Raw genomic sequence first — 20,311 nt, forward strand, 5'->3', positions numbered from 1 at the left:
GGGATGATGGAAGCTGCCATAGGTCCCCGCTAGGGAGGGAAGCCAGGCATGAATGGGATGAATAAATGAATGAATAAAAATGCTTATGAAGCGAAAGCAGGTTCCTCGTACTCTAAGGGCAGCATGCGGTCCTCTGGGCTGAACTGTCAAAAATGGGGTTGGGGGATGATGGAAGCTGCCATAGGTCCCCGCTAGGGAGGGAAGCCAGGCATGAATGGGATGAATAAATGAATGAATAAAAATGCTTATGAAGCGAAAGCAGGTTCCTCGTACTCTAAGGGCAGCATGCGGTCCTCTGGGCTGAACTGTCTGCGCTGAAGACGGAGGTCTGCTTAAGTCACCAAACCCATCACAGTCCTGAATATTGCGACAGGTGGGTGGGGGTGGGCGCGGGGGACTCTGAGCGGCAGCGCCAATGAGATCCCAGGCCCGAGTTAGGTGACCCTTTTTGGACGCCTCTTGGTTCTTTGCAGTCCTGGTCCAGACCCGCGGTGGCAACTCCAACGGCGCCCTCTGCCACTTCCCCTTCATCTACAACAACCGGAATTACACGGACTGCACCTCCGAGGGGCGGCGAGACAACATGAAGTGGTGTGGCACCACCCCAAACTATGACGCGGACCAGAAGTTTGGCTTCTGTCCCATGGCGGGTGAGCTGCATGTGTGTTGACTGTCAGTCCGGCGGGAAGGCGTCTGGCTGGGGGGGTCGCTCTGCTTTTCCTTGGGGGCCGCTGAGTGCTGGCCGGCCGGCCGGTGCACTGCTGTCCAGGGGCTCACCAGACGTCAGGCAAGAGCTGCACCTGGGAAGGCACCCCCCCAGGACCCCCCACCCCCTCCGCTACCAGAATCAGTTTGCCCAAAGGGACCATCCAAGCAGATGGGTACCTGGAAGACGGACAGCATTTGTTCCAGGGTTAGCTTTTGTGGGGCACAGCTGGTCTTCTGTTTCCTACAGCAGACTTAACACGGCTGCCCCACTGGAAGTGCCTTCCCTGCTGTTGTGACTCCCGTAGATGAGGGGTCAAGTCGCCTTCCAGAGCTCCCTGCATGGTCAGTCGTGGCTCAGTCTGTTTTCCTGGGGTGTCTGAGTCACGGTGCCCACCCCACGGGCCACATCGGGACCCCAGGAGACCCTGCGGAGCAGCCCTGACAGTGGCTGGCCCATGACCTTCCCCCACACTTAGGGGACCGGGGGGGGCCCTCCTAGCTGGACAGCCTAGCCCACTGAGCTTGCAGCAGTGATGGCGGCACCCTCAGGCTCTGCCAAGCGCTGACCCCCCTCCCCCCCAGGAGAAATCGCCCCTTCCCAGGTAAGGCGCGGGGGTGATGCCGCTCCAGCTAGCTCCGGCAGGAGCACCTTTGCTCAAATTGACTGCCACCCCACCCCCCCGAATTCCTTTAAAAAAAAGAAAGAAGAAGAACTGGAGGAATGCTTCCTGCTTCTCTATGTAATGCCTGCTTGGGCCGTTAGACAAACAGAGCACTGTCTTTGGAGTTTCATGGTGGTCATGATGATGCGGTGTTCCCTCTAAGGTGAGTCAGTGTGAGCTAGCTCACAGTTTTGTAGCCTCTGGCTCACACCTTTTTGCCTTGGCTCAGGAAGGATGGGGCTCCAGAGCAAACTCATTTATGCAGCAGCCAAATCGCTCTCCCACAACTTTAATGCCAGGGGCTCACAAAGGAGAATTTCTGCTCACAAGAAGGCTCCGCAGCTGAGAGGGAGGCCTTGGTCATGACTTGTGTGGGGCGGGGCCTGGTGAAGTCAGGGGGGGGGGGGCTGGTGACGTTGCAGGGCAGGGCCAAGCGTGAGCCGTGCCCCCTTCCCCTGGGGAGGGGGGGAGCCCTGGGGGGGCACAGTAGAGCCTTGCTGGAGTCCAGCCCTTCCTTCCTCTGGATCCCGACTGCAGTGCCCTCGAGACCTGGAGGCATGGAAACCCACGGGAGAGAGCCGGGCCCCTTTGACTTCACGCGTAGCACAGGATAAGCCAAGAGGAGTACTCCCAAGGAGCAAACTTGATCTTTGTCCTTCCTTTGGCAGCGCACGAGGAGATCTGCACCACCAACGACGGGGTCATGTATCGCGTGGGAGACCAGTGGGACAAGCAGCACGACATGGGCCACATGATGCGATGCACCTGCGTGGGGAACGGGCGCGGCGAGTGGACCTGCATCGCCTACTCCCAGCTCAGAGGTATCCCGGCCTGCCCTCCCCCCCCACAGCCCCCCCCCGTGTGCCGGCTTCCCTGGTCCTGGGGGGCGCACGCAGGTGGAGCCCTGCCGGATCAGGCCGATGGTGGCCCGTCCAGCCCTGCCCTCTCGCGTCACACAGTGGCCAGAACTCAGGGGGGTCCTGGGAGTGCACTTGAGTGGGGATCTCCACAGGCCGATGTTTGTTTTTATTTTAAAAATGTATTTATTACATTTCTTCAGTCACGGTTCACCAAAAGGGTCTTGCAGTGACTTACAACACTCAAATGACTTGCATGATAGATAAAACCCAACAAAATCAGATAATACAGATAAAATATTAAGATATCTGGATATGTAACTCCGCACCGTACCACTATCAAACCAGCCCCAAGCATCTGGTTATCCTCCAGAGGGGAACGTGAGCCATTTGGCCTTGCAGTCCCTGCAGAAACGAAATGGGTCCCGCAGGGTGCAGGTGCCCACCGGGCAGTGTGTTCCACAGGCTGTAGGGGCCATACCTGAGAAGGCCCTCCCCCCCTGGTGACAGCTGACGGGACCCTCCTGGGGCCGGGCCGCCCACAGGAGGAGTGGAATCAGGCCCAGCGTCACGGGAGGCATCTTTTCAAAGTCCAGGCCTGGGAAAAGAAGAGAAGAGGAGAAGAGATTGGATTCATACCCCATGGCCCTTCACTACCCAAAGGCTGACAAACTCCCTTCCCTTCCCCCTCCCCACAACAGACACCCTGTGAGGTGAGCGGGGCTGAGAGAGCTCTTGACAGAAACGGCTCTTTTTCAAGGACGGCTCTTGTCAGAACTACGGCTTGCCCAAGGTCATCCAGCCAGGTGCCAGTGGAGGAGGAGCAGGGAGACAAACCCGGTTCTCCCAGATTAGAGTCCGCCTGCACTCAACCACTGCACCAAACTGGCACAGCCGCGAGCAGGAGGACGGCCGAAGGGGGCGCGGTGGGCTGTAACAGGAGAGACAGCATGGAAGGGCGGGAGGGTTTGCACAGGCACTCTGGTGTGTGTGGCCCTTTTCTCCTCGCTGCCTCATGGGCACAGTCTCTGCAGCGGCTGCTAGTCGGCTCCTTCAGCGGAGGCAGAGTGACCCTGTTGTGGTTCTGCCTGAGCCTCAAGCCTGTAGGAATTTGGGCCGTGGCCAAGCAGTGGGTCTCAGGCTCTTGAGTACTCCCACACTGCAGAGAGAGAACGGGGCCTGCCACTGTTTGCACGCTGTGAACCCGAGAGATAATATTGGCCAGCAACCCCAGGGGCTCCTTGGCCTTTGACCTCTGCTCTCCTGTTGCTTTGACCTCTGCCCCTCAGGGGCCCCCCCAACAAACTTCCTGCATCCTTTGATCTTGAAAAAAATGGCTTCTCCCCGGGGGTGTCAGAAGAAGCGCAGTAAACAAATCAAATGCATTCCTCCAGAGCCTTTGCGACTCGGATAAAGCATGCAGATGAGGGGAAGGGAGCCCTCGTGGGATGGAAGTCCCGTTGTGTGTGCAGCTGCTGGTCGTGACAGACAAACGAAACCTGCAACCTTTTGCTCAGAGCTCCCTTCTGTCTGCAGGGGCCTTGGGCTGGCGCCACTGATGCTGCAGGTTCTTTGGGGGTGGGGGGTGGAGAGAGTGCGTAGGAAGGTGGCGCCAGGGGGAAAGGAGCCCTTCAGAGGTGGGTCGTCCCATGTCTCCTTTAGGGCGGTGGACTGCTTCTGTTTGGGAGGAGCAGGCGAGGTGTGTGGAGGAAGGACTCCAGAGCTGCGGCTGAAGCAGAACCTAGTCTACGGGGTGCTTGTTTTGAACGTTGCTCGTGCCCTTGGCTCTCCAGCTCCTGGCCTTTGCCTTGCCAAAGTCCAAATGGCTTCAGTCGATCTCTGCTCGTCTTTGCTTAGTCGTGTCCCTACTGGGGTCCTCCAGGGACACGCCTCTTTGGTCTGATAGTTCAGGATTCGGGCTGGTTTTTATTACCACTGGAAGTTCTAGTAATCCCCCCCTGTGTCCTAGAGGGTTTGCTGCTAGGACGGCTAGTAAAGCCTGTGGCAAGGTGTGGGTCGTTTCACTGGCTGACCAGCCTGCTTTTAGGAAGTTTAGCACCGCCCCTTATATTACGCAGAACAGTAATAATTCTGGGGGGCAGGATGGATGAGCAAAGAGGCAGGAAGGGGGGGAGGGAAGGGAGGTAGCGCGGAGGGAGGGAGGGAGGCCGCGCACCCACCATCTGCTGGTGACAAAAGGCTCCTCCTGCTTCAGGTCAGCAGTGGGAGGAGGCTGGGGGTGGGGGCAGAACCAGCTAGAGACTGGTGGGGCTCAGGAGACCTTTTTGATGCTCCTGCCTCCTCGAGGAGGTGGGTGTCAGAGAGGTCTCAAGTCCCCCACGGAGCCTCTGCCCCCACCGATGTTATTGGCCAGAGTCCCCGGCTGGGTTGCTGTGGCTGGAGAGAGATCAGGATCTGTGCCCGCAGTGCGGGAAACGCTGGGGCCGGACGTGCTGTTGGGAGGTCTGAGCTTTGCGGGAGAGGCTGGCAGAGGGTGTGTCCAGGTGATGTGGTGGGAGAGCCAGGTGGGCCTGGCTGGGATACAGCTCATGCCCGGCCACAGACAAGAGAGTCGGGAGATGGGGAGGTGGTCGTCCCGACCAGGTACTTGGTTAGGCTTCCAGAGAGGTTTGGCGTAGAAAAGGAGTTTCCTGAGGGGCCTGGGATGGTCAGTTGTTGTCCTGAAAACGGGGGTCTTGGACCCATGCCTGGGTGAGGGGCGGTGCCTTGGAGGGTCACACACGCACGCACACACACACACACCTTTGAATCGAATGAGGTGTTCCGGAGTAGCAGCGTGAAGGCCTGGGGGGGGGGGGGGAGAGGAAAGAATGGGGTGGGGAGGGGAGGCGTTTCTGGTGTTTCCCCTTCCCCCAAGGACCCCCCCCCATTTTTCCAGTGAAATATTTTTCCTATGAAACATTTAATATTTTGGAGGGAGAAAAACCTCATCTTAAAATCGTTTAACTCATTTCAAAGGTGTAACATGAAAACATTCAAGGGCTTTCTCAATTCTTCCGACAGGAAAATTGGGAAATCTTGGCAAGCACTGAAAACAAAACAGTGACATATTTTCTCTTTTGGGCAGTGAAATGCAAAGGGTGCAGCACTTGCAACGCTTTTTGAAGCCTAGGGTATTCTTGTCGTTCTTCTTGCAGAAGGTTACAAATTTATCCTTTTAAATTCCATAAATGTTCTAAGGATGGCCCCGTTCTGGTGGGACCAGCTGTCAGACGGTACGCGAACCCTGCGGGACTCATCTGAGTTCTACGGGGCCTGCAAAGCGGAGTTCTTCCATTTAGCTTTTTATTAGTCGGGTCTGCCTTTTAGTTTTATTTGTATTATGGTTTTAATTGATATCTGTTAATATTTTCACTGCTGTTAGCCCCTGTTATTAGCCCCTTGGTGGCAAGAGGCGGCATATAAATTTAACAACAAGCACAATAATAGTAATAATAATATAGAACAAAAATGTATGCCAAGTTTTTAAAAGATGCATTTTATATTGTTCAATCAGTACAAGACGTTTTGGGTTTGTAAGGAAGTAAGAATTGCATATATTTGAATTTCTCACCAAAAGGCCATTTCCCGCCCTTGGCTTTAACATTTTTGGAAACAGGGTTCCCACGCTGTGACCAGGCTGCTTTGTGGTGCCAGAGCCCGAGTGGCTGAGAATTTCTGGCTCGCCAGTACAGGATGGCTTCCCCCAAAGCCTCGGCCTGTGCTTGGCCAGGGGGTCCCGGGGGAACAGAGGCACACGACTCTCCTGTAGGGGTGGGGTGGGGTGGGGGTCTTGGAGCAGTAGTTGCTCCTGCAAAGTCACGGTGGTTCTCTGTGCTAAGCGGAGAGGACCATGACTTTGCTAGAAATTGGGCTTAGATTAAAGCTGAAAAGAAAGAAAAAACCTGTGCTGGGGTGGGAGGATAGGGTCAGATTGGTGGTGGGGAAGGAGTTAATGGCCAATGTGTCCTGTGCGGGTCACGACAGCGGCCGAGGCTGGCCGGTGTCCTCTCTGCGGTAAAGGCCTCCCCAGCTCTGTGTTTGACTTGTGCAGCGTGATCAAGGGCATAAACATCTTGCTTGTTTGTCGGAACAGACCAGTGCATCGTCGACGGGATCACGTACGACGTCAACCAGACCTTCCACAAACGCCACGAAGAAGGGCACATGCTGAACTGCACCTGCTTTGGTCAAGGGCGGGGCCGATGGAAATGCGACCCCATTGGTAAGTTTGTGCCCATCTGGATACCACAGGGGTGGTTCTCCCCCCCCCCCCCCCGAAAAACTCAGCATCAGTAAAATTGCCTGTGCGGGTCTGGTCAGTCAGGATTGTGGGGCAATCCTGCTAACGCTGCTTTCTGACGGGAATCCCTTGCAAAGGTTTGCTCCCAGATAGATGGTTTGTGTTCGACACATTCAGGGATCTTATCCAAGCCAAAGAGGCAAGACGAGCCATCGGAAGTGTTGGGTCATGGTTTCCTTTCCAGCGTAATTGGGTCCCACGGTCTGGTGGTGTAACCGGAGCCCTCCCACCCCCAGCTTCGGCTGCCAGAGGATGGAAACTTCTCTTCCCCCTCCCTCCAGCTGGGATTGGTTGTGGTGTGCTGTCCCACGACTTCCCCCCTCTCCCCGGAGATGTACACGTGACGATGCCTCCTCCCCCGGCCCTCCCACTGGGGATCAGGCCGCCAAAGGGGGAGAAGAGCGGGTGTGGCAGGCAGGCCTCCTCTTGGGAAATCTGAGGAGGGAAAGGCTGTTTGGTCTGCCGGCCTCCTGGACCTGAAGAGCCTCTCTGCTTTGAGGTTCGGCTTCTTTTGTTGGCCTGGCTGTTACCGCTTTTTTCTGGGACGAAGGGACGAGGAAGGGCCCTGCGGATGACCCTTCTGAACCTGACCGCAACCTTTTCCCCTTTCTGAAAACGAACAATGGCTTTCCCCCCCTGAGCAGAGGACTCCCCCCAGCCCCCCCAGTCATTCTGATCAAATGATGAGCAGATTCTTTAAATCTCTGGTTTCTCACTCCCCGGAGAGCTTTAACGTGCTTTTCCTGGCGTGAGTTTAAAAAGCGCTCGTGGTGAAGTCTGGCCTAATTGAGAAAACATCTGCAGAGGCTCACACATTCGTTCCTCCTGGGGAAGCATAGAGCCGTTTTACAAAGTGAGTGAACTTGTTCCTGAAGTTAAGGTCCAGTCTTGTTCTTCAGGATGCCAGTGGAATGGCCGTGCTTTTTGACCTCCCGCCTGAATAGGGCTGTATCCCGTGGTGGTGGGTGTCAGTCAACTCAAGAGTAGACGCGTGCACAGCCTTTCGATCGCATGCAGGCAACTGTGGAAGAAAGGAGGGCGGAAGTCATTGTGGAGGGAGGGGGGGCCTCTTACCCCCCCCGGCCTCCCTCCCTCCCTCGGTGATGCCCCGGTGGCCGCGGGGTGGCCTGTGCTGTTTTCCGGCCGGCCCCCTGTGCAGGCCAGCCCGAAGAGCGTTGCAGCAATGAGGACCGCTTCCCCGCAGAAGGTGCTGCTACCATTTAAGCCGCTGCCTGAGGCCCCGTAGCCTGCTGGGAGATGGCCCTCCGGAGAGTGGCAGAGGGACCCCGGGGTGTGTGTGTGTGTGTGTGTGTGTGTCTTCCACCAGAGTGGCTCCAGCCCAGCGGCGTCTCTGTCCCGTTGGGTTGCGGAGCCCTCCTGTTCCCAGCAGGAGACCCTCCCTCCCTCCCTCCCTCAGCCTCAGCTCCCAGTCCCAGTCCGGATGGCCTCTCTGAGGAGGGAGCCCAAGGAGGATGGGGGGGGGATTTCACGACAAAACAGAGGGGTCCTGGCGGAGCCTGGGCCCCCCCCGAGGCACGCCGGCATCCCTGAGATCTCTTCCCCCTCCCCTTTCAGACCAGTGTCAAGATTCGGAGAGCCAGACCTTCTACCAGATTGGAGACTCGTGGGAGAAACACGTCCACGGCGTCCGGTACCAGTGCTATTGCTACGGGCGGGGCATTGGGGAGTGGCACTGCCAGCCTCTGAGCACCTACTCAGGTAAGCCCCCCCCCCCCCGCGGCCCCTCGGGAATCGTCCCTGGGCGTGGTGGTGCCCCTTGGGCGAGCGCTCCTGTCTCCCGCGATCTGTTGTCCTCCTGAGTGCTGCACGGACCTTCCTCTCGTGGTTTCATTGATATGTTTATCATGAGAGGGCGAAAGGGAGACAGACGTGTCCCTCATTTGGCAGCCTTTGCAGAAACCATCCCCTTTTGGGTCCACAGTATCCTCCCCCCCCCCGGTTACTATAGCGCTCCTGGTGACTGGGGCTGCGGTGGCTCAGTGGTTCAGGCGCCGAGAGACCCGAGTGCCGCGTGACGGAGTGAGCTCCAGTCTCTGGCCCCAGCTCCTGCCAGCCTAGCAGTTTGAAAACAAGAAATTGCAAGTCAATAAATAGGTACCACTTTGGTGGGAAGCTCACAGCGTTCTGTGGGCCTCGGCGTCTAGTCATGCCGGCCACATGACCACGGAGAAGTCTCCGGACAGCGCGGGCTCTTCGGCTTGGAAACGGAGATGAGCACCGCATCCCTAGAGTCGGATTCGACTGGCTTTCGAGCAAGGGAGACCTTTACTTTTTACCTATCCCCCCCCCGGAACTGTCCTATTGGGTTCCCGTCTCTAGTCCCTGGGGCTGCTCTTCCACAGCAGGGTCATTGGAGTCCCTAGTTGGCACCTTTAAGAGACCAACGGAGTGTAATTCTGGGTATCCGCTTTCGTGTGCATGGACATGTCTTCCGATACCATTGGGGATGAAGGTTCGCTTGGTCTTTTCACAGGGAAATGCCCAACTTTTGCTTGAATCCTTCTGCCTTACTTTTCTCTTTCCAGTTTGGGCTTTTTAAACGTTAGCTTTAAAATCTCACTCATAACGGCACCGACTTTTCCCCTGACCTCTTAACAGCAAGGACCAGTTTAGCTTGGGGGGGTGACTCTTGCGTGAATCAGCAGCACCTGCTGCCTTCCCCCCTTCCATGAAAAGCGAAGGGCCTCTGCTAGGAAAGAGGCTGGCAGCCTGACTCCGCATGTTGGGTTGGAGCCGCTGTCCTGATGGGGGAGGGGGTTGCCTGGCAGAGGGAGGTTCCCCCCCCCGCCCCTGCCCCTCCCATCCTTCAGCCCCTCCGCTCCCTCCGGCCCCGGGGTCTGCAGGAGTAGCTGACTCATGTTGCCACCACCACCGGCGGCTCCCTCTTTGCCTGGCGTTCCTGCCGCTGAGATCTCGCGGGTGTGTGTGTGTAGGGACTGATGCAATCCGTTCTGTGGACTCACTGTTTGCACTCTGTTGCTCACCCAGTTCCAGGAACTCTCCATAAACGTGGTCCGTTTGAGCGTGTTTTGTTTTATCTGCTTCGGTCCTGCACATTGATAAGGGGCGATAAGGGAGATGGACCTTGGTGCTTCCCGGCTGCTGCTGCTGCTGTGCGTGTGTGCGTGTGCGTGCTTAGTTTTTAATTAAACCTGGTGAGCCCAGCAGCGCTTCCCTCTCTGCGAGGGGCATCCATGTGGAGGGTATTACTCTGGAAGGGCAACCCTGAGGGAGGAAGGGCATCTCTGTGGGGGTTTTCGGTCCACTGTTGTTCTTACTGTGGGATGAGGCAGGGTGTTGTGCGGGGTTACACGCAGAGTTCTGCCTGGAGAGTTGTCTATTATTGGGTAGCTTGCGTAGCCTCGTGCGGAGGGAGGCAGTTCAGCCAAGGCCTTTGCTCCCACGTCAGGGCAGGTTGCTTCATCCATCAGCCCTTCACCTGCAGACCCGGGTAAGCCAGAGCTGCCGTGAACGGTTCCCTTCCCCTCGCCCCCCTGTCAAGGTGCCTGCTTAGCAGAGAGTTACGTGTTGCTCGGTCAAGTGAGCCAAGCCACGTGCCACAAGAGGGAAGGCAAGTGAGTCCAGGGGGTGAGAAAGAGTAGTAGGCTCACGCATCTGTGGTGAATTAAAATCCTTAATGGAAATGTGGAAGTGGCAGTCTGGCTTGGAACGTTAAACAAGCTGTGGAAAACCGTGGAGAGGCGCGTGCCTTCGTCGGCATCAGGGCGTGACATTGTGGCCAGCCCCCAGGTCTTCTTCGAGGGTCCCCCGGTCCCCACAGCCTCTGGAGCGCTTTCCTGTGTTGCTTCCTCTGCTCCCAGCATCCTGGCCGCCCCGCTCACAGGCCTGGTGGGTCCCCGGCGTCTGCCCCATTTCCTTCCCTCAGTCGTCTCCTGTTATAGGTCAGGGCTGACTGAATGGCTGTCGTTCTCCTGGGGCCCTTGCCTTCATTTCAGGTTTTGAGTTTGTGGGCGTGGTGGGAGCCGTGCCAGAGGCTGAAGTGAGTGGAGGTGGCCCATTGGTCACTGTGTGTCTTTGTGCCCGTCATCATTCGTTAATGTGCCTCTGACCTGTGCTGGGAACGGCACGTGCCTATTTTAAGTCGCTCATTTTCGGTGTGGCCCTCATGAAGGGAACGGCTAGAAAGGAACAAAACCCCGTCTCTGTGGCTATTGCGGGGGGAAAGACTGACCGTGGATACTGGCTGACCCAGGCTGGGGACATTTTGTCCTGGGATGTACACAGGAGGCTACGGAATGATGTCACAGGAGGAGACGCTCAGAGCTAACAGGGCCCCCCCCCCACACACACAAATGAGGATGTTTGTTTTTATGTATTTGCTCATCGGGTACAGCTGGGCCGCTGAAGGCAGCCGGCACAGCAACCGTTGCACAAAGCACAATTCAAGTCCAGGAGGAGCCCCTTTGGTGTAGTGGTTTGGTGTCGTGGTTAAGTGTGCTAACTCTGAACTGGGAGAACCGGGTTTGATTCCCCACTCCTCCTCCACTGGCACCTGGCTGGTGTGACCTTGGGCGAGCCCTAGTTCTGACAAGAGCCGTTCTTGAAAAAGAGCAAGTTTCTGACACCTCATAGGGTGTCTGCCTGTTGTGGGGAGGGGGAGGGAAAGGAGTTTGTAAGCCGCTTCGTTGGGTAGTGAAGGGCCATGGGGTAGAAACCCAATCTCCTCCTCCTCCTCCTCCTCCTTCAAGACCAGCAACGTTTTCTGTGGTCTGTCCTTGTGTGAGTCGGAGCGCTCCCTTTCTCAGAGGCAGGTGGGAACGGATCTTCATCCCTGCTTGTATATGACAAGCTGAGCGTTGACTCGTGGCGATGTCTACCCTGGAACATGTTGCTGGTCTTCAGGGTGCTCCTGGACTTGAATTTTGCCCTGCTTCTGCAGACTAATATAGCGGCCCACCTGGAATCATGACTCAAATCAGTTTCAACTGCGGGGCACAGAATCCTCACAAGCAAAGGGCAGACGATTCTCGATGGGAACAAACCTGGGCTGGGTCCTTCCTTGGTGGCTCTGCCATTTCAAGGAGCAGCAGCAGCAAACGTGGTGGGAAACGGGGCGGGGGGGCAGCTTCTAAAGCGGGAGTGGGTGGGTTTCGAAACACCCCTGGGATGCCTGGCCTGGGGAGGAAGGCGACGATTACCTCAGGAGATTAAAAATAAGGCCAACACTGTCAGTGCAAGAAAAGTAAACATACATACATACATACGTGCACACAGTTATTATTATTATTATTATTAAGCTAAAAATTCCCCACGCGTTTCACCAACAGGTTTCTTTGGGGGAATCTGTGTGTCTTTCAGTGTTCCTTCAGCGAGGACACGAGAGATCAGTCTCCAGTCTTTGCCTCCACCATCGGCCTTGGCCTTATTTTTTTAATCACTTGGTGACTGGAGTGCAGCCCTTTTTTTTTCTCCCTCACGACCTCAGGAGGGCCGCTCCAGCGGAGCACCCTTACACGGCAAGTCTTCAGCTGGGATGGTCGCCCTGCGGCAGACAGAGAGTCAGTTGAGAAACGGGCCATGATCTGTCACAAACTCCTCTCTGAGGCCGGCCGCGTTTTGGCGCCCCTTCAAGGGAAAAGGCCCTCCTGGCTTCTTGGGTGGCTTCTGAGCCCCAGGGTCTGTGGCCGGATGGGCCCCACCAGCATCTGTGCGCGCGCTCAGAAGTGGTAGCCCCGGTCCCTCTTCGGAGACCGAACCGAGGGAGAATGTGTTCGGCAGTCGAGCGGCTGAATTCCTGAGCGGCTCCCAGGGAATTCGGCCAGCTTTGAAGTGATCTCTGTGTGTACGTGGGGGTGGGGTTTGTTTTTACGGAAGCCCCTTAAAAGTTCCCACTGGTATGTAAGTTATACAGGTTCAGAAAGGGAGGCTGTTTCAGAGGGAAGAATTTAATTTGCTAAAATAACAGTGGTTCCCACCAAGTCAGACAGTTGTTTGCTGGCGGGCAGAGTTGTCTGGGTCTCGCTTGCAAACCCCTCCCCCACACACACCTCTGCTTATTCTGCATCTAGACTGAGTCATTTAGTCGGAAAGGTGGTGCTGGGTGGGTGGGACGGGAATGGAAGGTCCACACAGCATGCATGAAACGGAGTTCCTTTCTGTGGCTTTTAACTGGTTGTGGGTGGCCTCAGCCAGCCATTCGCTCTCCCCTCACTTGCGTCTTGAGTGCCGGCCCGGGATTGTGGGGTGGGGGAAGCATCCATGTGTGCTGTCCTTGGTCCCCTCGGAGGAGGGGGCAGGGGGGATCCAGTGGTAACAGAGGGAGTGGTTCGGAGTGCCGCTTGCCCCGCGGCCCCCCCCCCAGCTCCTTCCCTTGCCGCATTTGGAGCCTGGCAGAGTTTCCAGGCTGTAGAATTCAGAGGGGCTAACGTGAGAAGTGGCACCACGTGGAACCCTCCTCCGGATGAGTGCTTTTCCCGAGGCCCCCCCTCCCCCAGGGTCTTGTGTCAACCAAGGGCCAGTTCAGACATTGACCGTTTTCTTGTCCTGAAAGTGGTACCCCACACGGGGAAGCGCTGGGAAGCCCACTGGCACCACACGTGGATTGATCAGGCTGCCTTTAGGGAAGATGTTCACAACCTACCTGCTTGGGAATCCTGCCTGCCACTAGGGTGACTCTGGGGATCGTTCTGCAGTCTGTGAAAAAGTAGAACAGAATAATTCTGCCTTCTGACCAGACTCCCTACACTGGACAGGGGTGGTAGATAAATAATTTAGTGTGTGGATATTTACTCACGATGTTTACCAATACACAAAGGGCGCCAACGTTTAGCATCGGGGCCTTGTTGCGGAAGGGGGGGGTCAGGGCTTCCCACGAAGTGGGGGACGGAGGAAGCCCTCAGGAAAAGGATTGGTGTCGTTTCTGTTCCAGGTTCCACTGGTCCCGTCCAGGTGATCATCACAGATGTCCCGATTCATCCGGATTCTCACCCTGTCCAGTGGGTTGCCCCCGAATCCTCCCATATCTCCAAGTACATCCTCCGATGGAAACCAGTAAGGACATCAGCCATTGAATCAAAGAAATCCCTGGGCCTTGACAAAGAGCTGTAATCCCTCTCCACAGTCCAGGAGAAGAGAGCCAGTTTGGTGTAATGGAGAGAACCGGGTCTGTTTCCCCACTCCTCCACTGGCTGGATGACCTTGGGCAAGCCGTAGTTCTGACAAGAGCTGTCCTTGAAAAAGAGCAGTCTCTGTGGAGAGCTCTCTCAGCCCCACCTGCCTCACAGGGTGTCTGTCTGTTGTGGGGAGGGAAAGGGAAAGGAGTTTGTGAGCTGCTCTGAGACTCCTTTGGGTGGTGAAGGGCAGCAGGGTATAAATCCAATCTCCTCCTCCTCCTCCTCCTCCTCCTCTTCTACTTGAGAGGGCTTGCACTCAGGATGTACACAGACCCTCTTCTCTGTGCCGCGGCTGGGAGCTTGCAGAGTGGAGCTGACTGGGACAGTCCCAGTTTCACATCCCTGTTAGCCTGCCGTGGAACGGCTTTGCGGTGAGGGGGGGAACGAGGAGGCTACAGACAGGGGAAATAACGCCCAGGGCGGGCAGGGGGACATTCTTTGTTGCGGTGGGCACCGTGCCATGGCTCCCAGTTACTGTGCTCTGCAAAAACCCAGCAGCCTCTGTGCGACTTAGCACAGAACCAGAGAGTGTCAACCCACAGGTGGCTGTGAGGGGTCCGCACTCTTTCGTCTTGCGCAGCGTCGGGGTATGGCGCCAGCACTGGAGGAGGAGGGGGATTGGGGATTGGGGCCCAACCAACACGTTACATTTAACAGATCAATGATCCTAATGTGGACTTGCAGCCATATGCCTTTTGTGTGTCCCCCGTGGGAATTCAGTGTTCAGTTCATGGCCACGGCACAGGCAGAGGAGGGACTCCGACCTCTCACCCCCCCCCCCGGGTGAGGCCATTTTGGGTCAGGAAAGGGGGGGGTAGGAGGAAGGCTGGAGCCCCTGACCCGGGTTGGGCCCCTGTGGTGCGTGAGAGTTCCGCTCCCGTAAGGAGTTTGCAGCTGGCGTGCGGCCCCCGCTGGGATTCCGTGTTCAGTGTGACGAGTGTTTTGGGCCCGAGGGGGCTCCATCCCACATACATTTATCCCGCTCACCTTGGATTCCGGCACAAACAAGCGGGTCAGCTCAGGATCCCTGTTGATATATTATACAAATATTGGTTCTTTTGAGTGCACATCCACAAATGATTAGGTAAGATCGCCAAATGTTTTTCCACCCAGAGGAGCTGCAAGGATTTCATGCAAGGGCCTGTCCCATTGGGCATTAGGCGCATGGCTTTTCTTGTTGATCAGGGGAGTTTTCCCCCTCAGGCGAGCAACTGCTCCCACCCAGGCCTCTGGCAAATGAAATTGTTCTTCAGCATGCTGTTAATCTCGATCGGCCACATAAGCAGCCGTTGTTAGACCCTGATGAATTTCCCCCTCCGCCTTAAGGAAAAAGTTCCTTCCTTACAGTATTCTTCACAACCTGGAACGAGGACTCGGATGTTCTTGGTTGCTCCTTGTCCTTTAGGCACGGGGGCCTCTTCAAGGACGTGTTCCGTTGTTATGACACGGCCTCTCTTTATGGAAATCAACAGCTGGACTTTGTCCAGTTTTCAGGCATTGAAAAGATAACCACAAGAAGTATCTTTTGAATCCCCGTTCTTACTGGTAACGTTCTGTAAACAGGGCGCATCCAAACTGGGGGAGACACTGAAAATGGCCGAGCAGCCCGCCTTCCTTGGCGACCGTGCTGTCTCTGTGAACGGCTGACGCCGTCGTGGTCACAGCTCCAGGACGTGTGTGAAGCCAGGCCTGAGGATGCACTGGTGTCCTTGTGGCCAACTGAGCCTGGAGTCTGAACGTGCCCCTCTGCCAAAGCTCTGTGGGCGTCCTGAGGGAGGGTGGCCCCACCTCCTCTCCTCTCCTCTCCCTCCAGCGCCATCCAGCCACCGTGGAGCCCGGCTGAATCAAACCCAATCCAATCTCCTCTTTGACATCTTGGTTTCGGGTTTTGAATCTGGCAAGGACTGCGTGTCAGTGGTGTCGGGAGTGTCCTGCTTTGTCTAGTTGTGATGTGAAAGATGCCTGAGAAATGCAGCCTCTTGCTCAGCACTGCTGTGGAACAGGTCGTAGGGATAGACGTCAGACATGGAAACGAGTATGTTGAAGTGCTCTGTGTTCACTGCCGTGAGGATCCTGCATTATTGTGCTGGGAACGGGGGGGAATCTAGTGGAGGGACTTTGCAGGTGGTTCCTGAAAAGTACGCTCAGCATGACTTTTTGAGAACCGCTCCTTTAGGCAGCTGCTTGTTCCTCCCACAAGGAAGCATCACTTTTCGGAGTCGGTCACAAAGCCAGTGGAGATCTCCCTCCACTTTAGGAAACAAAGCCAGTGGAGATCTCCCTCCACTTTCAGACTTCGATGCCTGAGATGTTCCTGCCCTGATTTCCGTTTCCACTTGGCTTTTTAGAAGAACACTGGAGCGAGATGGAAAGAGGTCACCATTCCAGGTTACTTGAATTCCTACACGATCTCTGGCCTGAAACCTGGAGTCCTCTACGAGGGGCAGCTGATCTGTGTGCAGCATTATGGACAGAGAGAAGTCACCCGCTTCGAATTCACCACCTCGAGTACCACGGCTGTTTCAAGTAGGTAACCCCAGGAAAGAGGAACTCTCTGGTCTGCCCCCAGTCCTCTTGGGCACTTTGACCCCAGCAGATGCATTGTCAGGCGTAGTTTTTGCTTTGTTCGTGCTCGGTTGATAGCATGTCTTCCGTGCGCTGTGTTTTCACTTTGCAGTGTGCTTTCTTATGCGAAAGGAATGGCATGGAATTTTATCTCCTTACACAGGAGTTATGTGATCGCTTTGGGCCTTCTTGTTAACTCTGAATGTCCTCATTCATTTTGTTGTCTGGCTTGCAGTTAGATGCCTTGCTTTTGCCTCCGACGGCGATCACTCCGGTGTTTTTCTTCTTTCACTCCCAGATCTCATTTCTGTGTGTTTCTCTGAATACCTCTCTGCATTTTGCGATTTTTAGCTTTTGGAAGGATGGCATGTGTTTTGCTACACATTTGATCCGTTTGTTTTTGCAAAAATAGTATTAAAGGTCAACTTTGTGCAAGGACAAAATTCTGCATACATTCAAAACCTAATTGAGGATTACTGTAATATGCATTATGTCTAATTGCTGCCTGGCCTCTTGATCTCTCTCACTACAGCCAGCCACGTGTCTGGAGAAACCACAGCGCTTCCTTCCGTGGTGACGACCTCGGAGTCGGTCACTGAAATCACAGCCAACAGCTTCGTGGTCTCCTGGGTTTCTGCTTCAGACACAGTCTCAGGATTCCGTGTCGAGTATGAATTGAGTGAAGAGGGGGATGAACCCCAGTATCTGGGTGAGAGAGAGAGAGAGAGGGAGGCCTGAAACCCAGATTTTTGTCCCCTTGTTAGAAGTGCCAGATTCCATCCAAAATTACATGTATTTGTGTGGAAATGGGGGACACTAGGAATATAAACTGAAACCCCTTAATACATAGGCAAAGGCTGTCTTTGCTTAAGTAGCCAAAATGAGCAGGATGGCCTCTGTCGTGATCTCGGCCCGCTTTGGTGGTTTGGTGTGGTGGTTAAGTGTGTGGGGACTCTAATCTGGGAGAACCGGGTTTGATTCCCCACTCCTCCACTTGCAGCTGCTGATGTGACCTTGGGTCAGTCACAAGCTCTGGCACAGCTGTCCTCGAAAAAGAGCAGCTTGTGTCAGAGTTCTCTCAGCCCCACCCACCTCACAGGGGGTGTCTGCTGTGAGGAGGGGAAGGGGAAGGAGCTTGCAAGCCGCTCTGAGACTCCAAGTGAAGGGCCATGGGGTATAAATCCAATCTCTTCTTCTTCTTTGCTAAGAGGAGTCCGGGTGGGAGGGAGGGAGGGAGGGAGGGAGGGAGCGAGATGTGTGTTGTGTCCTCAGAGGGGGTGAGCCATTCTCTCTTGTGCTTGTTCTGTTCTTGAAGACCTTCCAAATACAGCCACGTCGGTCAACATCCCCAACTTGCTTCCGGGCCGCAGATACATCGTGAACGTCTATCAGATTTCGGAAGAGGGGGAGCAGAACCTGATCCTGTCCACTTCACAGACGACAGGTATGTCTGGCAAGGTCCGGTGGCTGGTGGCAGCTTGGTACTCGGCGCGCCACGCCTCCTCTTTGCCGTTCACCGTGGCCTCTTGTTGCTCATTTCCACAGCACCTGACGCTCCTCCGGAACACATCGTGGAAAGTGTGGATGACACGTCCATCATCGTGAGATGGAGCCGGCCGGAGGCGCCCATCACAGGTCCGCCCCGTTTGCCTGCACTGACCTTTTAACCGTCCTGGTGTCTTTTGTCTTTGTGCTCCTTTGCGGGAGAGACGAGTGGGTGTAGAAAGTACCATTCAGGCCAGGAGAGGGGAGCGTTTCTCCTGCTTCCTGCCCAGTTGAGGCTGATGGCCGACTTGTGTTGCCTTCCCCCCCCCCGAAGTGAAGCTGTGTGGAATTTGTGTCGTTTTAATACATTTCTAGACTAGCCTCTTTGTTTTGGGGAAAGTCTCATAAACAGGTGGCCACTCACAGGCAGTTTTGTGTGTCAGTGAAATGAGCGAAGCTTGCGGATGCAGTTAGGCAGGGAAGTCCCCTCGAGGTCCACCTGGTTTCCTCTGGGCCGTGCTCAGGGTCTGCCGGAGGCTTTGGAAACAAAGGGCAGGTCAGCCGCTGCTTTCACACACGGCAGAGGCTGCTGGGACTTTTCCACGCCTTGATTCACCCCATCCCGGTTTCCCCTGCCTGCTCCCCTTAATCTTAAAGACTGTGCTTGAACTCAGCAGAAGAACATAGAAACTGTGATAAAAAATAGATGTGCCAGTTTCTGAAAATGTGTTTCCTGATGACATTTCATGGATTCGAAAGAGCTTCCATGGGGACTTTTGACACCTTTGGCTCCCCTAGGTTACCGCATCGTCTACACGCCGTCCGTGGAGGGCAGCAGCACGGAACTGAACCTGCCCGAGTCGGCCACCTCTGTAACGCTCAGCGACTTGATGCCCGGGGTGCAGTACAACATCACCATCTACGCTGTGGAGGAGAGCCAGGAGAGCAGCCCCGTCTTCATCCAGCAGAAGACCACCGGCGTCCCACAGGAAGGTAACGCGGCACATTCTTCGGGAGCTGGGTGGTCCTGTACCATGGATGGCTTGCCCATCTCACTGGCATTCGAGGTGGGTTACCAGTCAGACAACACAAGGCAGCCCGTGAGCAATGCAGTAAGACCAGGACTGCAAAATTTGAAGACTTAAAAAAACCCAGCCTAGGACATGACAAACCATAAACGATACAGAAAATGGATAGCGGCAGCCAAAGATACAGCAGCAAAAGCAAGAGAATGGAGCGGTGGAAAAGGAGAGCGACGAGGATGATTTGGGGGGCCTGGAGCCCAAGAAGCCCTGTGAGGAAAGGCTGAGGGACTTCTTGGGAATGTTCAGTCTGGAGAAGAGGAGGTTGAGGGAGGAGGACAGGATGGCTCTCTTGAAGTCTCTGGAGGGCTGTCCCTTAGAGGAGGAGGGCAGGGAGCTGCTCCTGTCGGCAGTAGAGAACATAAGAACATAAGAGGCGCCCATGTTGGATCAGGCCAAAGGCCCATCCAGTCCAACACCCTGTGTCACACAGTGGCCAGAAATACCAGGTGCCATCAGGAGGTCCAGCAGTGGGGCCAGGACACTAGAAGCCCTCCCACTGTTGACCCTTGACCCCCCCAAGCACCAAGAAGACAGAGCATCCCTTGCCCCAGCGTCCCTATCTGAACCTTGTAGCTAAGAGCCCCTGTGATGGACCTCTGCTCCATGTGCTTATCTAATTCCCTCTTGAAGCCGTCCATGCTTGTAGCTGCCACCACCTCCTGCGGCAGTGAATTCCATGTGTTAATCACTCTTTGGGTGAAGAAGTACTTCCTTTTATCCGTTCTAACCTGACCGCTCAGCAATTTCATGGAGTGCTCACGAGTTCTTGTATTGTGAGAAAGGGAGAAAAGCACCTCTTTCTACTTTCTCACTACCTCTTTCAAAGGTTCTACTTCATGCAGCAGCTATACACGGCTGGCTTCACTGCCGCGTTCACGTTCCGCTTCTTCAGACAGCTGGTACTCTTTAGCCGTGAAACTGGAAAATATACTTCTGTGTCACATCCACTATGTTATAACATATTTACTACATCCCCAGTTGTCAGCACATACATACTCACTGAAATAAAGTTGATACAACCTCCATGTGGGGGCTGGGGATCTCCTGAGATTACAACTGATCTCCAGTCCACCAAGATCAGTTCCCCTGGAGAAAATGCTTTCTTTGGAAGGTGGACTCTATGGCATTCTACCCTGCTGAGGTCCCTCCCCTCCCCAAACCCCGCCTTCCCCAGGCTCCGCCCCCAAAATCTCCAGGTATTTCTCAACCCAGAGCCGGCCCCCTTTCCTGTGAGATAGGTTAGGCTATGAGTGTGTGTGTGACTGGCCAAAGGTCACCCAGGGAGCTTCTATGGCACTGGAGGGATTCCCGGGCAGGGCTCTTTTGGTAGCAGGTACTCATTTGCATATTAAGCGACACACCCCTAATGTAGCCAATCCTCCAAGAGTTTACAGTAGCCCCTGTAAGAAGAGCTCTGTAAGCTCTTGGAGGATTGGCTACATTAGGGGTGTGTGGCCTAATATGCAAAGGAGTTCCTGCTACAAAAAGAGCC

The 20,311-nt window shown here is 55.3% G+C and overlaps 1 protein-coding gene across 1 annotated transcript in view; it reads left to right on the plus strand.

Moving 5' to 3' along the window:
- Positions 1-20,311, plus strand: part of FN1 (fibronectin 1) — a 102,222-nt gene that overhangs the window by 38,183 nt on the left and 43,728 nt on the right. Inside the window, exons 9-18 of the mRNA XM_015424056.1 lie at positions 474-650; positions 2,039-2,191; positions 6,324-6,452; positions 8,106-8,249; positions 13,441-13,562; positions 16,033-16,210; positions 16,782-16,958; positions 17,565-17,693; positions 17,795-17,884; positions 18,533-18,727. Coding sequence (XP_015279542.1) covers positions 474-650; positions 2,039-2,191; positions 6,324-6,452; positions 8,106-8,249; positions 13,441-13,562; positions 16,033-16,210; positions 16,782-16,958; positions 17,565-17,693; positions 17,795-17,884; positions 18,533-18,727 — 1,494 coding nt within the window. The remainder of the gene's footprint in view (positions 1-473; positions 651-2,038; positions 2,192-6,323; positions 6,453-8,105; positions 8,250-13,440; positions 13,563-16,032; positions 16,211-16,781; positions 16,959-17,564; positions 17,694-17,794; positions 17,885-18,532; positions 18,728-20,311) is intronic.

The sequence above is a fragment of the Gekko japonicus genome, unplaced genomic scaffold, assembly GCF_001447785.1.
Source record: "Gekko japonicus isolate JY-2015 unplaced genomic scaffold, Gekko_japonicus_V1.1 scaffold623, whole genome shotgun sequence".
Lineage (NCBI taxonomy): Eukaryota > Metazoa > Chordata > Lepidosauria > Squamata > Gekkonidae > Gekko > Gekko japonicus.